The 16,312-nt window shown below is 44.8% G+C and overlaps 1 protein-coding gene across 4 annotated transcripts in view; it reads left to right on the top strand.

Annotated features, from left to right (window-relative positions):
• Positions 1-1,820: 1,820 nt before the first annotated feature.
• The window catches only part of Chka (choline kinase alpha), a 57,744-nt gene continuing 43,252 nt past the window's right edge, over positions 1,821-16,312 (top strand). For all 4 annotated transcript variants that reach the window (XM_046445004.2, XM_046445001.2, XM_046445003.2 and 1 more), the window contains exon 1: positions 1,821-2,173. In XM_046445004.2, the coding sequence (XP_046300960.1) occupies positions 1,836-2,173 (338 nt within the window). In that variant the 5' untranslated portion in view covers positions 1,821-1,835. The remainder of the gene's footprint in view (positions 2,174-16,312) is intronic.

Consider the following 16,312-nt stretch of genomic DNA (forward strand, 5'->3'; position numbering starts at 1 on the left):
ACAAAGGGCCTGCCACCTGGGCAGGCCACTGATACTGGCCCCACCTCCCTTGGGCTGGTATTTTTAGACAAAGTCCTTGGCTCTATTATCTAAATGTTTCTCTGACTGGAGACCTTGATTTATCAGACTTTCGGACATCCAGAGGGACTCCTATAGAGTCCTGGGCATCTCCTAGCTTCCTCCTGTTCAACTTCCAGGTTTATAAGCACATGGACTTGTCCAAAGACCTTTTTAGGGCTGGGCTGTAGCTCAGTGGTAGAGCATTTGCCTCACATGTATAAGGCCCTGGGTTCAATCTTCAGCACCACATAAAAAAGATATTGTGTCCATCTATAACTAAAAAATATATATTTTTTAAAAAGTCCTTTTCATTTATGTCCTTTTGTTAAGATAATTTGTCTTGGATCAGGTTCAGACAAGTACATGCTTTTTTTGAAGAGATATTTGTTTCCTGCAGACTGCAAAATCCCTGCGAAGAAGCCATTTCCTGTGCGCCTGGCCCTGGATTTCCTAAGCTCTTGTTAACCAGGGAAACCTCTTGTCCCACCTCATATCCCACAACACAGGATCCGTGCTTTTTATATGATCTATATCCCACTTACTTTCAGGAAGGATTGAGGTGGAGGGGCCCGAGAGACGGACAAGGGGCAGTATGTGGACAAACTGGAGCGGGGACCCTCGCCCCACCTCACCAGGGCAAAGGTGCGTTAGTCATGGTCACGCGGCCATCTCCTGCAGGAGGGCAGGTGACAGCGTCCACAAAGCCAGCAGCTCAGTGGCAAGCACCTTTGGCCAGAGTTCTAGGCGCCTGTGGCGGTCCCACAGACGGGGGAAGATACACTTCCTGCCCTGGGCCTCTTGGCCTCAGCGTCCTCAGCACCACGGACAGGGAAACTGAGGCGAGGTGCGCAGAGGGCGGGCCGAGGCAGAGGGCGGGTCGCAGCAGCAGTGCAAGTGTGCGGGCCGCCCGGCTGCGGGCCTAGAACCGGTCACCTCTTCCCTCTTCGGGCCTCGGTTTCTGAACCGCGGATAGTAATACCAACGGCCCCGAATTGGACCGGGCGTGGACGCGCCTTGGCTGAGCCAGCGCTGAGAAATGTCATAAAACACACCCACGGGGCCCCCAAGGTCTCGCGGAAAGAGCAGCCTGCCTGCAGGCGTCAATTTCCTGCCTGCCGGGCCAGGCCCCCTGCCTCCGAAATCACCGGCTTTCGAGGGGCCCAGGGAAAGTTTCGCTCCGGAGCCTCCCCCGGGGCCTCCCGGGCCTGGAGCGCCCTGTCGCCCCCGCTCGCGGCCCAGCCCGGCCCAGCCCGGCCCAGCCCGGCGAGCGTCCCCGGGCCCCGCTCCCCTCTCCTCCCTCAGTGCGACCCCGGGCGACAGGCTGCGCGCCTCGCCCCCCCACGCGCCGGCCCCGCCCCGTCCCTGGCAGCCACAGCACCGCGTAAGGGGAGGCGGCGTTTCAGCCAATCGGAGGGCGGCGTGGCGAGGGCGGCGGCGGTTGTGATGCGAAGAGGGCGGCGCGCGACGGCCAATCAGCGGGGAGCGCGGGGGCGGGCTGTGACGCGGCCGCCCTCCTCGTGCGGCGCTGTAAAGAGCGAGCGCCGCGGCCAGCAGCACCCGCAGCCACCCGCCGCCGTCGCCACCGCCACTACCACCGCTACCACTGCTGCCCCGCGCGCTCCAACCGCCGCCTGCCGCGCGCAGCCCCCGCCGGCCGGCCGCCCCCAGAGAGCCCGCGAGAGACCCCGCCCGGCCCCAGGCGGGCCCCCGGCCGGACCCTGAGCCTCGCTCTCTCGCGCTGCGGCCGCCCGCGCCTCCTCGGCCGCCTGTCCGGCATGAAGACCAAGTTCTGCACCGGCAGCGAGGCGGAGCCCTCGCCGCTCGGGCTGCTGCTGAGCTGCGGCAGCGGCAGCGCGGCCCCGGCGCCCGGCTCGGGGCAGCCGCGCGACGCTGCCGACCAGCCGGAGCCCAAGCCGCTGGGCAGCCGGCAGCCGCCGCTCGCGCTGCCCCCGCCGCCGCCGCCGCCGCCGCTGCCGCTGCTGCCGCCGCCGCCGCCGGCCGCCGAGCAGCCGGATCCGCGCACGCGGCGCAAGGCCTACCTGTGGTGCAAGGAGTTCCTGCCCGGCGCCTGGCGGGGCCTCCGCGAGGAACAGTTCCACATCAGTGTCATCAGGTCGGTGCCGCGCCGCGCCGGGCCGCGGTCAGGTGACGCGGGCGGGCCGTGGGCAGCGCGCCGGGTCCCCGGGCCGGCCGGACCCTTCGCGGGGACAGGGCCGACGCGCACCGCGCGCCCGCGGACCCCTTTGCGGGTTTCATGGCCTTGAAGGGAGTCGGGGTGTTGTGGCTGGACCCAAAAAAAACCACTTGGTGACTTTTCTTGTCCCTCTTTGAAAGCCGTCTGGAGTGACGAAGGGGACCTGAAGTTGGGAGGCGTGGTTGCAAAAAATAAAAAGAAGAAAGATTTATCCCTTTGTTTTAAACTTAATAATATTTGACCTCAAATTTAAATCACTGAAGTAGGTATCTGCAGATTTCGACTTAACAGAAAGGTATAGCTATGCCCTTGACTTCTGTGGCTGTTCTGCTCCCAGGTGACAAGCATTTAAACATTGAATATGGGTCCTTCTGTTTGGACCTTTAAAAAAACCCGATCGCCTGTCTTCTGTTATTTTTCTTTTCGTTGGTTGACCAGGTTGAGTGAAAGTGTCTAGGAAGAAACTGGCTGGCTAGCACCCATAATCTCCAAATCCATTTTTTTTAAAAAATATTTTTTAGTTGTTGATGGACTTTTATTTATTATATGTGGTGCCGAGAATTGAACCTTTTGCCTCACACATGCTAGGCAAGCGCTGTTCCACTGAGCTACAACTTCAGCCCCTCCAAATCCAGTTTTATTTATTTTTTATTAGTTGTTCAAAACATTACAAAGCTCTTGACATATCATATTTCGTACATTTGATTCACGCGGATTATGAACTCCCATTTTTACCCTGTATACAAATTGCAGATTCACATCGGTTACACATCCACTTTATGGTATGATTTATTTTCTGTGTCCACAGTCTTTCATCAGAGCCACTAATGCAGCAAAATGAAATCTTTGGACTTCACTTCCTCTTTGCCCTTCACGCCCCACTTACAGATATGTTAATGAGCAAATAGTTAAAAGGCAGTTGGGAGGAAGTAGAGACAAGAACTTTGAAGATGTTTATTACATCATTCCTGAATTTCTTAATGGCACTTCATTTATTTATTTTTTATTTTTTGATCCTGGGTATAGAATCCAGAAGGCTTTGCCACTGATCTACATCCCCGGGCCTTTTAAAATTTTGAGACAGGGTCTTGTTAAATTGCTTAGGGTCTTACTAAGTTGCTGTGGCTGGCATCAAATTTGCAATCCTCCTGCCTCCCAAATTGCTGGGATTATAGGCATGTGACACTGTCCTGGCTCTAATGGCACTTTAAAGAAAGAAAAAGGGGCTGGGAATGTAGCTCAGTGGTAGAGTTCTTGCCAGCCATGGGTGAGGTCCTAGCTCAGTCCCCAGCTCTTTGGGGGTGGTGGTAGGTAGGCATGAGGGTTCACTCCAAAACTTCAATCCTGTTAGACCTTACAATTCTCAACTAGACCAGGGGTACAGAGTATTTTAGGCCATTTATTTTCATCCTGTAAAAACATAATCCTAGAGATGTGACTTACCTGAGGCAAGTTTATCACAGACAAAGCCCGAATTGCAAGGTCTCTGGTGTCCCCCTCTTCTGCATCTTTACTCTCCCTGAGGCTTGTGGAAACATTTGGACACCCTGGATCCAGCCTTAAGACATTTTTGTGGTTCTCTCCAGGAAGTGCCACCGATCTGTTAAACCTTTCAGGCTTGTTCAAACCAGTCACTACAAAAGTATTGAGGATGTCTTGTTTCTTTTCTCTAGAAGTTAATAGTCTCAAAAACAGAGGACCTTTCTAAATAATGTAGCATGGGGTACACTGTCTCAGTTCTGTGTTCTGGAGAAGATGGTGGTTGTGGAATGACTTGCATAAGGATAAAAGGTGATTTAGGACATGGGAAAGTGAGTGATGCCTAGCTTTAAAAAAGAAGGCTGGGGGATGTTATTCTGTGGTAGAGTAAGTGCTGAGCATGTGCAGGGCCCTGGGTTTAGTACTTCTCTTAAAAAAAAAGAAAAAAGGCAACTAACTAAGTAGGAAGAATGCACTTGGTCAAAATTCAGTGGTCCTCCTTGGACAGTTACATTTATTGTGGCTCCAGCTTCTGTGTATATACACACTTTCCACTTTCCAATCCTTTTGAACTTGAGTGTGTGTGTGCGTGCTTGCTTGCTTGCTTGCGCTTATCTCTCAAGCCAGGAATTGAACCTAGGGCACTTTACCACTGAGCCACATCCTCAGCCCTTTTTGTTTTTTGTTTGAGACAGGATTTCACTAAGTTTCTTAGGTCTTACTAAATTGGTGAGGTTGGCCTTGAACTTATAATCCTCTTGCCTTAGCCTTCTGAGTTGCTGGGTTTACAGGTGTGTGCCATCATGCCCAACTTGAGCTCCAACTTTGCTGAGTTCTAGTTCATTTGTTGTAGTTTATCAGACCATACCACCTCAACTCCATTCAGCCTGTCCAAGATTTATCCTTTTGGGTCCTCCCTATCCCAAGTGTACTTCTGCTTTCTCTGAATTATTAACATGGTAGTTCAAGTCCCGAGATCATTTCTAATTTTACATCATCCTGGAAATCTCTTCTTTAGTTGTGGAGGCCTGGGGAAGGCAATACCTGCCCATCCTTCTTGCTTAGACACTGTAACAGGAGGCACCAGTGATCTCTGTTTCACCCCCACTCTCCTTCTGTAGCCTGTTGCCAGGTATTTCTCAAATATCATTGGTTATTCCTGTGACTTCCTGTACCTAGGGAATAAAATCCAAACTTGTTTGCAATGTCTCAACTTGGGCCCCAGATTACCTTTTTAGAGGGGTTCTTTTGTTGTTGCTGTTTTAAAATCAACCCTTTCCCAAACTGCAGTGACCAACATGGAGCCAGCTCCACTGGACCCTGCATTTTCTGAATGAGCTTTGTGTCCTCAGTTACCAGGCCTTTCTTTGCCCCTCCCCTGTACTTGGCAGCTTTCCCCCTGGTTTCTGCTTTTAAAATTTCTCCTTCAAGGCCTAACTCTGAACCAGACAGAATTAATTGTTTTCTGTATTTTTTTGTTAGCACATCAAACATATAGGCCTTGATATGGCAGCACTTAACATGCTTGTATGTGTGCTTATTCATTCAGCTTTCATGTTGGATTGAATTCCTAGAGGGCATTTCATGTTCATCTTTGTATCTCCAGCTCTAGAATTATGTCTGGCACACAGTTGGCACTGCCTAAGTATTTGTAGTAATTGTCATTTCTTTTTTGGTACTGGGGTTAGAACTCGGGGACACTCAACCACTGAGCCACATCCCCAGATCTATTTTTGTATTTTATTTAGAGACAGGGTCTCACTAAATTGCTTAGCACCTCGCTGTTGCTGAGGCTGGCTTTGAGCTTGAGATCCTCCTGTCTCAGCCTCCAGAGATAACAGGTTAGGATAACAGGCATGTGCCACCACGCCCAGTAGTAATTGTCATTTTTAACCTCAATTGGCCTCTTTCCTGTGTGATAAACAGTGTTCCTTATTATCAAATTATTGGTTGTCTGAGTGTCTTCAGCTATGAGAAGTAAAGGAAAAGTAAAAATTGTCAGATCATGAAAATTGTTATTAATGAATTGGTCACTTAAAAATTCATCTGTGCCCAGACATCACAACTAAGACAACTTCTTACTATTTTTTCCTTCACGGTGCTGGGGATTGAAGCCACGGACTCATAAGCTAGGCAATAAGCTACATCCCCAGCCTCTCCCTGTTTGTTAGATTAAGGACTTATTATTATCATTTTCATTGCTGATTGATAAAACACTTAAAATCATTTGTGAAATGAAGTTGCAAATCTTGCAAAAGGTGCAAGATTTCATGAAGTTTAATGAAAAAAAAGTTTGAGAACAGGTCAGAAGTGCATATCTGTTGCTGCAGTATACCCTAAAAAGAAACCCCTAACAGAGAAAAGAAAATGAACAGGATAATACCAGGAGCCCTGCAAAACAGAATAATTTACATATCAAAAAACAGGACCTCGAGACTGGCAAAATCCTTAGGTTTTTTTTGGAACCAGGAATTGAATCAAGTAGTGTTTAACCATTGAACCACATCTCCAGCCCTTTTATTTTTTATTTTGGGACAGGGTCTCACTAAGTGGTTTAGGGCCTAAGCTTTTTAGGCTGGCTTTGAACTTGCAGTCCTCCAGCCTCAGCCTCCTGAGTCACTGAGATTACAGGCATGTACCACCACACCTGGCTCCTCAGATATTTTTGCCAAGGATAATCAGTAAATATCAAATAGAGGATGAATTGTGTTTTATAGTTATATCATAAAATTTTGGGGAAAATTTAAGCGCAAACTCCCTACTTGATTTTCTTTTCACTTTTTGGTATAAACATAGTTGTATAATCCAAATTATATTAAATATAAAAACAGAAATAATTTTTAGTGTCATTTTGCAATATAAAGTTTGAACTGTACTGTTAATAAGGTTTATTGTGAAAATTTAGTTCTTTGAATGGATGACTTCATCCTTCTGGTCTTTTCTTTCTTTCTTTCTTTCTTTTTTGTGTGTGTGTGTGTGCTAGACACTGAACCCAGAGCCTCATGCATGCTAAGCATGCATTTTCTCACTGAGCTATACCCCTAGCACTTCTTTAAAAAAAAAAAAAAAAAAATTTTTTTTTAGAGCAGTTTTAGGTTCATAGGAGAATTGAGCAGAAAATGCAAAGTTCCTACACATTCCCTGCTCCCCAAACCCAGTGTGTGTAGCCTCCCCTATTATCACATCCTCCAGCAGTGTGGAATACGTGTTAAAATTAATGAACCTACATTGATGCCTCATGTAATATGTAAATTATTACTCAGAGCCTATAGTTTACATTAGGGTTTTTTCTTGGTATTTTATGTTCTATGGCGTTTTAAAATTTTGTTTTTATTTTTACTGGAGATTGAACCCAAGGGTACTTACTACTTTACTAGTGAGCTACATCTCCAGCCCTTTTCAGTTTTTATTTCTGAGACAAGGTCTTGCTAAGTTGCCCATGCTGTCCTCAAATTTTGGATCCTCCTGCCTCAGCCTCCTAAGTAGCTGGAATTACAGGTGTGTGCCACTGCAGATGATGTTCTGTGGGTTTTTACAACTGTGTAATGAGATGAATTTACCATTGTAGTATGATGCAGAATAGTTTCAGTACCTAAAACATCCTCTATACTGTCTGGTCGTTCCTCCTCCTCTCCTGACACCCGTCACCCGCCATCCCTTTAAAGGCCTAGTTTTGCCTTTCTCAGAATGCCACTGTTGGAATCAAGCATCCGCCTTTTCAGGTTGTCTTCTTTAATAACATGTACATGTTTTCTTCATGTCTTTTCATGATTTAATAGTTTACTTTTTTTCTTAATTTCTAGTGCTGAGTAATATCCATTGTATGGTTGTGCCAGTTTATCCATTCATCTATTTAAGGACATCTGCCTGTTTCCAAGCTTTGGCAATTATGAATAAAGCAATTATACACATCTATGTGCAGGTTTTTAGGGAGACGTAGGTTTTCAGTTCATTGGGTAAATACCGAGGATTGTGATTATTAGTTATATCATCAAATTATGTTGGATTTTATAAAGAAACTGCCAACTTGTAAATTGCTTTCCAAGGTGGTGCTTCCATCTTGTGTTCCTACCAGCAGTGAGATTTCCTACTGCTCCCTGTCCCGGCAGCAGTTGGTGGTGTCAGTGCTCTGAATTTTGGCCATTCGAATAGGTGTGTGAGGGGTTTTTTTTCTTTCTTTTTGGTGCTGGGGATTGAATCTAGGATCTCTCACATGCTAGGCAGCTGTTATACCTCTGAACTATATCCCTGACCCTTTTTATTATTTTTATTTTGCGACAGGTTGCCCAGAGTGGTCTTAAAATTTTGATCCTTCTGTCTTATAATCCCAGCTGCTCAGTATGCTAAGTGTGTGTTGCTACACCCAGCTAGTATCTTATTTTAATTTGCAGTTCTCTAATGATATGATGTTGAACATCTTTTCATACTTCTTATCTTCTTTGGTAAATCTGTACAGGTTTTTTGCGCTTTTGTTTAACAGATTGTTTTTATTATTTTTTTAAATATTTATTTTTTAAAATTTACTTTTTTAGTTTTAGGTGGACACAGTACCTTCATTTTATTTATTTATTTTTTTATGTGGTGCTGAGGATCGAACCCAGGGCCTCGAACATGCTAGACAAGCATTCTACCGCTGAGCCACACCCCCAGCCCAGATTGTTTTATTATTATTATTGTTATTTTTGGTACCTGGACTGAGCCCAGGGGCACTTAACCACTGAGCCACATCCTCAGCCCTTTTTAATTTTTAATTTTGAAACAGGGTCTTGTCAAGTTGTTTAGGGCCTCATTGCATTGCTGAGGCTGGCCTTGAACTTGTGATCCTCCTGCTTCAGCCTCCCAAGTCACTGGGATTACAGGCGTACACTACCAAATCCATCCTGTTTTCTTATTGATGAGTTTTTTTGTTTTTTTTTAAGAGAGAGAGAGAGAGATGGAGAGAGAGAGAGAGAGAGAATTTTTTTTTAATATTTATTTCTTTTAGTTATTGGCGGACACAACATCTTTGTTTGTATGTGGTGCTGGGGATCGAACCCAGGCCGCGTGCATGCCAGGCGAGTGCGCTACCGTTTGAGCCACATCCCCAGCCCTATTGATGAGTTTTAAGAGTTCTTTTTAGGGCTGGAGTTGTGGCTCAGTGGTAGAGTGCTTGTCTAGCATGTACAAGGCACTGGGTTCGAGTCTCAGCGCCACATATAAATAAATAAAGGTTCTTCAATAACTAATAAAATTTTTTTAAAAAAGAGTTCTTTGTAGATTTTGGATAGCAATTCTTTTTCAGATGTGTCTTTTGCAAGCATATTTTCCTATGTTTGTGATTTGTCTTTTCATTCTCTTAACAGTGACATTTGTAGAGAAGTTTTTAATTTTAAAGAAGTTAACCCTAAAAGTTATTTCTTTCAATGAATCATGCCTTTTTTATGTAAATGCACTGGGGATTGAACCCAGGATTTATGCATTCTTAGTATGTGCTCTTCTACTAAACTATAGACTCCACCTTGGATGGTGCCTTTAATGTTGTTTCTAAGAACTGCCACCAGGGAATATATTATCAAGGTAACTTGAACCCATGTTCCTGAGCCTTGGTCATTCAGAATAAGCTATTTTTTTTTCCCTTCAAAGCAGAGTTGTTACTGTCAGTGACTGCAGTGTGATGACATGCTAATATCAAGAGAAGAATCTAGAACTTTCCAAGTGCCTTCCAAGTGATGAAATATATCAGTGCTCATTGCAGATCAGCACTGACAGATCAAATATCTGTAAAGGATGTCAATGACAGGAAACTGACTTTGAACCTCAAGCTAACTGTTATGTTCCCTGAACGATTCCATTCTCATGGGGAGACCCGTGTTACAAAATTTGATTTAATTATTGTATTTTGAATTTCATCAATAAAAAGTGTGGACATTTATTTCCTGTCTTGTTATTAAAAAAAAATCACTATAGCCAAGGTCATCTTAATTTTCTCCTATGTTAGTGTCTAGGACTTTTTTAGTTTTGCATTTTATATTTTGCATTTTATATTTAGATTTATGACCCATTATATATATATATATATATATATATATATATATATATAATTTTTTTTTTTAACAGAGGATATGCTGTGTCTAGCTTTTTAAATTTTGCATGTGAATGTTCAGGACCATTTGTTGAAAAGACTATTTTGCTCCATTGTATTGCCTTTGTGCCTTTGTCCAAGGGCTGGGCTATTTTTGAACTTTTTTGTTCTATCGATCTAGTTGTCCTCTTTTATTTTTATTTATTTATTTATGTATTTATTGTGGGGCTGGGGATTGAACCCAGGGCGTTGTGCTTGCAAGGCAGGTACTTTACCAACTGAGCTACATCCCAGCCCTAGCTATTCATTCTTTTTCTAGTACTGACTGTCTTTTTTTTTTTTTTTAAAGAGAGAGAGAGAGAGAGAATTTTTTAATATTTAGTTTTTAGTTTTCGGCGGACACAACATCTTTGTATGTGGTGCTGAGGATCGAACCTGGGCCGCACGCATGCCAGGTGAGCGCGCTACCACTTGAGCCACATCCCCAGCCCAGACTGTCTTGATTACCATGGCTTTATTAATAAGTCCTGAAGTTGGATAGTGTTATATTGTTGGCTAATTTTTTTGTCTCTCCACATAAGCTTCAGAATCAGTTTATTGGTACCCCCAGAATAACTCATTAGGATTTTTTTGGTGTGTATTCTTTTTTATTGTTTTGCAGCAGAATACTCAGCATCACATAATTTCAAATATTCAAAAGAAAAGCAGTTCTTAAATACAAATGGGAGACATGATTCTTTTGTTGTAAGTAAATAGTTAATGCAACCTGTGTCCTACAAGTGTTTGGACTTGGTCTGCATAGTAAAATGGCCTTGCCTGTGGACCTGTAGTGACATTGTGATTCTCCCCCCAGTAATCAGTATTTGGAATTGAGGTGCTAGTGGTGTGAGCACAATGAGCGTTCTCCAGCCCTCTACAGACATGATCTGACCAAAATAAAGATGATTGGAATTTCTTGGAGGTCAGTGGTCCTTAAAGTTAAATGTTGTACATGATTATCTTGATTCCCAACTTTCTGGGATTTTGTTGGAATTGTGTTGACACTACAGTTTTAGCTGGAAAGAACTGACATCTTGAAAATAACTATATCTCTCCGTTTGTTTAGTTGTTCTTTGATATCTTTCATCAGAATCTTTATAGTTTTCCTCATGTAGACCTTGTACATAGTTCATTAGATTATATCTGAGTATTTCACTTTTGGGAGATGTTAATGTAGTGTGTTTAGAATTTCAAATTCTACTTGTTTGTTGTTAGTATATAGGAAAGCAGTTGACTATTATATAATAACCATGTAGTCTGCAGTTCTGCTGTAGTCTCTTATTAGTTCTTGGGGTTTTTTTTGTCAGTTTTATTTCTCCTCACCCCTCTGTATACTTTATTTCCTTTTTTTTTTTTCCCCTCCACAGTATCAGAGATTGAATCTTGGCACTCTACCACTGAACTATATCCTCATCCCTTTATATATTTTATTTTGGGACAGGATCTCTCCAAGTTGCCGAGGCTGACATCAAATTTGCTATCCTTAGCCTCTGGAGTAGCTAGACTTAGAAGCATGTACCATCATACCTGCTTCCTTTTTTCTTTCATTTGTTTACTTTGTTGTACTTTTGGAGACAAAATCCAGGGCCTCACACATGCTGGGCAAGTACTCTACCACTGCCATATATCCCCAGCCCCCCAATTTTTAAATTTTTGAATCAGGGTCTCTCTAGATTGCCCAGGCTGGCCTTGAAGTTGCTTTTCTCCTACCCTCAGACTCCTGAGTGGCTGGGATTACAGGTGTGTAACATCATGCTTGGCTCCTTATTTTCTTTTTTTGTCATACTGCATTACTTAGGATTTCTAGTACAATATTGAAAAGGAGTGGTGAGAGGGGGTCGTCTTTGCTCTGTACTTGTTTTTAGTGGGAAAGTTGTGACCTTGCCACCATTAAATATGATATTAGCTGTAGGTTTCTTATAGATGCTGTTTATCAAGTTGAATAAGCTCCACTCCATTTCTTGTATTCTGAGAGTTTACTTTTTATCATGAATGGGTGTTGAATTTTGTCATACTGTTTTATTGCTGAACTCGGGTTCCTTACCAGTGAACTACTTCCTAAATAAGCCTCTCCCCACTTTTAAATTTTGAGTTAGGATCTTGCTAAGTCGAGGCTGGCTTTGAACTTGCAATCCTGCTTCAGCCTCCCTAGTTGCTAGGATTACAAGTGTGTGCACCACCTCACCCAGTGTGTCAAATGCTTTCTTTTATCTATTGATACAGTTGATCAGTCTAAACTGAGAAACTACAGCATTGAAAATGGACTTTATTTGGGGTCTTGAGAATGATAGTTCAGAAGACATGGATTCAGATAGCTCTGGATCCATGTTCTGAGGAAGGCAGGAAAAGCAGGAGCTTACATGCTGGAAAGGAAAGGGGCTTCATTACTGTTAGAAGATAAAGACAAGAATGTATAAAAAGGATGGAAATTTCCATAAAACAGGAGTACAGCTGGGAGGGTGAGTCAGGAGAATCCCAAGTTTGAGGCTAGCTTGGACAACTTAGCAAGACTTGGTCTCAAAAAATAAAAATGGCTGGTGATGTGGCTCAGTGGTAAAGCGCCCCTGGGTTCTGTCCCCAGTATAAAAACAAACAAATGTTCTGGAACCTCTTGATATGCTTCTTGGGCACAATGTAATCTGTGGTAGTTAAGGTGCTCTAGATGGGCTGGGGACATAGCTCAGTTGGTAGAGTGCTTGCCTCACATGCACAAGACCCTGCGCTCAATCCCCAGCAGCATAAAACAAAACAAAAAAAAGGGTATTCCAGATGCCTCCTGAAGTCAAAGGGGAGAGAGAGGTAACCCAAGTTTACACCCAGGCCACTGTGGACTCTAGCATGTGTCCTGCTTCCTTAGTGGCCTCTAACTCCGTTTTTTTTTTTTTTTTTAAAGAGAGAGGGAGAGAGAGAGAATTTTAATATTTATTTTTTAGTTTTTGGCGGACACAACATCTTTGTTTGTATGTGGTGCTGCGGATCGAACCCGGGCCGCACGCATGCCAGGCGAGCGCGCTACCGCTTGAGCCACATCCCCAGCCCCTCTAACTCCGTTTTGAGAAGCACTTTCAGTGTTGCTTTCATGGTGATTTTCCTTTTGTTTCTAAAGTATGATCATGTGATTTTTTTTTTTTTTCTGGTGGTGCTGGGGATGGAACCTAGGGCCTTATGCATGCAAGGCAAGCACTTACCAACTGAGCTACACCCCAGCCCCAGTGGTTTTTCTTCTTTAGCTTGTTGATGTGATAAGTTGTGTTAATTGATTTTTGAATGTTGAACCTGAAGTCCTATTATTTGGGCTCAGCCTTTTGGTGAACTTTGCCCTTAGCACCCTTAGCCAGTATACTTGTCAAGCTTGGTATTGACTCCCCTTAGGTGGGGCAGATGACCAGAGGGACAGGAATAGTATATTCCCTTCTCCTAGGATAGGTTAGGCTCTGAGAAAACTCCAGCTGATGAGGCTCTGTCAAAACTGCTTCTCCTTAGGGCAGACGGGATTTGTTAAGGAGAGAGGAATGCTGCTGTGTATTTTAAGATGGTTTCTTTCCCCACTGGTCTGCCAGAAGCATGAAGGGATTTTTATTTTTTGGTTCCAAGGGGCACTTTACCACTGAGCTACAGCTACTTCTCCAGCAGCTTTTATTTTTTGAGACAGGGCCTCACTAAGTTGCTGATGCTGGCTTTGACCTCATCATCCTCCAGCATTAGCCTCCCAAAGCCACTGGGATTACAGGCTTGCACCACCCATGCCTGCTCCCCTTTTATTTTTATTTTGAAACAGGGTTTCACTAAGTTGCTGAGGTTGGCCTCAAACTTGCAGTCCTCCTGCCTCAGCCTCCCACATTGCTGGGGTTATAGGCGTGTGCCTTCTTACCCAGTTATGAAGGGATTTTTTAATTTCCAATCACTGTGAGGACCTGGTAGAGAGTTCATGAATAATTGTGGAAACCCACTATATGATGGTCCCCTGAAGTTTTCTTTTTTTCTTCTTCCAGGGCAGAGAATTGAACTCTGCATTGTGCCTAGGGATGTGCTCTGCCATTGAGCTAAATCCCCACCCATTCCCTTGAAGCTCCCAGCAGTTTGTCAGTTGTTGAGCAGGTCTTCCTGCCCCACATTGCTTCCCTTTGAGGTTTCTGCTCTGGTGAGGTGCGGTTCTGGGTCTCCACCTGCCTGTGCAGTTTTAGGGGAGGAGTGTGCCTCATGACTTCACTGATGGATCTGAGAAGAATAATTGACTTTTTGAGTTTGGTCTGTTTTCTGTGTGTATAGATTGGGCAGCCCTTTCCAAGCTTATGTGCCAGAATGGAAACCAGAGGTTATGCAGCTCATTAGTTTTTACTTTTATTTTTTCAGTCCTAGGGATTGAACACAGGGCCTCCAGTGCGTGCTGGACTCTGAGCTGCCCCCCAGCCTGAGTAGTATTTTACTACCACTCTCCATGGGGTCGCAGGCGTTGCTCTTGTCCAGTGTGTTCCCTTTCCTTTGCCTACACTGGCCGTGGCTCTCAGCCTTGTCCAGCTGCACTGGTACCTGGTTCTCCTGTTTTTCCTCCTGTGGAGCGGGCAGCCAGAACACTCGACCTGTCCAGGGAAAGCCTGTATCTCTAACTTTCCACAGAGAGATGGTAATCTCCAGGTCTTTCCCAACACGTCCACACTCTAGTGTGCTTAGTGCTCCTTTGGTTGAGCTTTAGTAAAGAAAGTAAGGACTGGGAGGTCAGAAGGCTAGAGGGTGTGCTTAGGGTGCTTTGAGAGGAAGTGAGAGTGTTCCCTAACTGGAAAGGTGGCAGGACCTTTTAAGAGGGGAATGTGCCAGAGGCTGGCTGCATTCCCTGGAGGTGAAGCATAGTGACTTGAAACTGGTTCTGGGATGGCCTGGGACGGGGAGGGGGAGAACTTAGTTGGGAGAGAGCTGGGAAGCTGGGAGACTTACATTTGAGAAGGAGTGAAAGGAGGAAAGAATTTGAAAGGTAGGGAAAGGCCTAAGCTTTGGAGCTAAGGAAGATTTTGAGCTGGGCGAGATAGAGGCACTACTGTTAGGTGAGATTGGCTAATCAAGAGGAAGACATTATTTTGAATAGAGATCGGAAAAAGGAGTTGAAAGTCAGTGTAGAGAATATGTTGGTCTTCCAATTTGGGGGTCACAGAGTTATTAAAAATCAGTTTTCAGGGCTGGGGACATAGCTCAGTTGGTAGAGTGCCTGCCTCGCATGCACAAGGTGGGTTCAATCCCCAGTACCACTCCCCCTCCAAAATAAATAAATAAATAAGTTTCCAGTTGGGCATGGTGGCACATGCCTGTAACCAGTGGCTCCAGAGGCTGAGGCAGGAGAATCATGAGTTCAAAGCCAGCCTCAGCAACTCAAGTTGAGGCTTAAGCAACTCAGTGAGACCCTGTCTCTAGATAAATACAAAAAAGGGCTGGGGATGAGGCTCAGTGGTTAAGTGTCCTTGGGTTCAATCCCTGGCACTTCCCGCCCCTGCTCCCCTAAAATCTGTTTTCAAATGGAAGTGATTTTGGACTTTTCTTTTGGTGGTTGGGGATTGACCCCTGGGCCACTTTACTGAGATACCTCCACAGCCCTTTTTATTTTGAGGTAGGGTCTCCCTAAGTTGCCCAGCATGCCCTCAAACTTGTAATCCTCCTACCTCAGCCTCCCATGATTGGACAGTTTTGATTGTCGTGGTGGTACAGCTAGCTTCTAGTGGGCAGAGGGCAAAGATGACGCTGACCAAACATCCTACAGTGCACAGGGCACCTGCCTCTTCCCTCTGCCTCCACCCCCGTGCCAGACGTGTGGGGGCTGAGCCTCCCTGGAGTAGAGGGCTCATGTCTGAGCTTTACTGTCTCCTCTGCAGCTTCTCTGAGATTAACCTTTGCTTTGGGATTGGTGCTGATGATGAGCAGTTCACATTATCTCCCGGAATCCTCACAAAGACCTCTGTTAGATACTGCTGTATTATTTTGTGGTGAGAAAACAGGCTTAGGGGCATTGAGTAACTTGACCAAGGTCACATGGTTCCTTGTGGAGCCAGCAGTCCCCCTGGGCTGGATGTCACAGCCTGTTCTTTGCACTGTGCCTCAGGCTCTGTGTGCAGAGAGTTGGGGGTTGGGATGCCTGTTCTTGATTACTGCCTATAGAAACTGTCATTTTACTGCACTCCCCCTAACCCCAGCCATGGTTATTTCAAGTTGAGTTTTAGATGGTTGGAAGAATTTTTTTTTTTTTTTTAATACACTTTTTTCCTTATTTTCCTTGTGCTTTAAATTCAGTATGTAAATTTGGTATTATGTTGGCTTAAGCTTCATTTTTCCTCTGAGAAACTAGTTGTGTTGTCTTTTTTCTTTCAATGATGCTCTTGAAACTCTCAAGCTGCCTCTGTCTTCTCCCCTATCAGGCCCCCAGCCTTGCTGATTGACTGTGGGTCTACTGGATGCCATGGGTCTTGTGGACAGTTTGCAGGGGTTTTGGTGACTTT

This window comes from Marmota monax, unplaced genomic scaffold (genome assembly GCF_021218885.2).
Source record: "Marmota monax isolate L192 unplaced genomic scaffold, Marmota_monax_Labrador192_F-V1.1 WCK01_AAM20220418_F8-fsc00038, whole genome shotgun sequence".
Lineage (NCBI taxonomy): Eukaryota > Metazoa > Chordata > Mammalia > Rodentia > Sciuridae > Marmota > Marmota monax.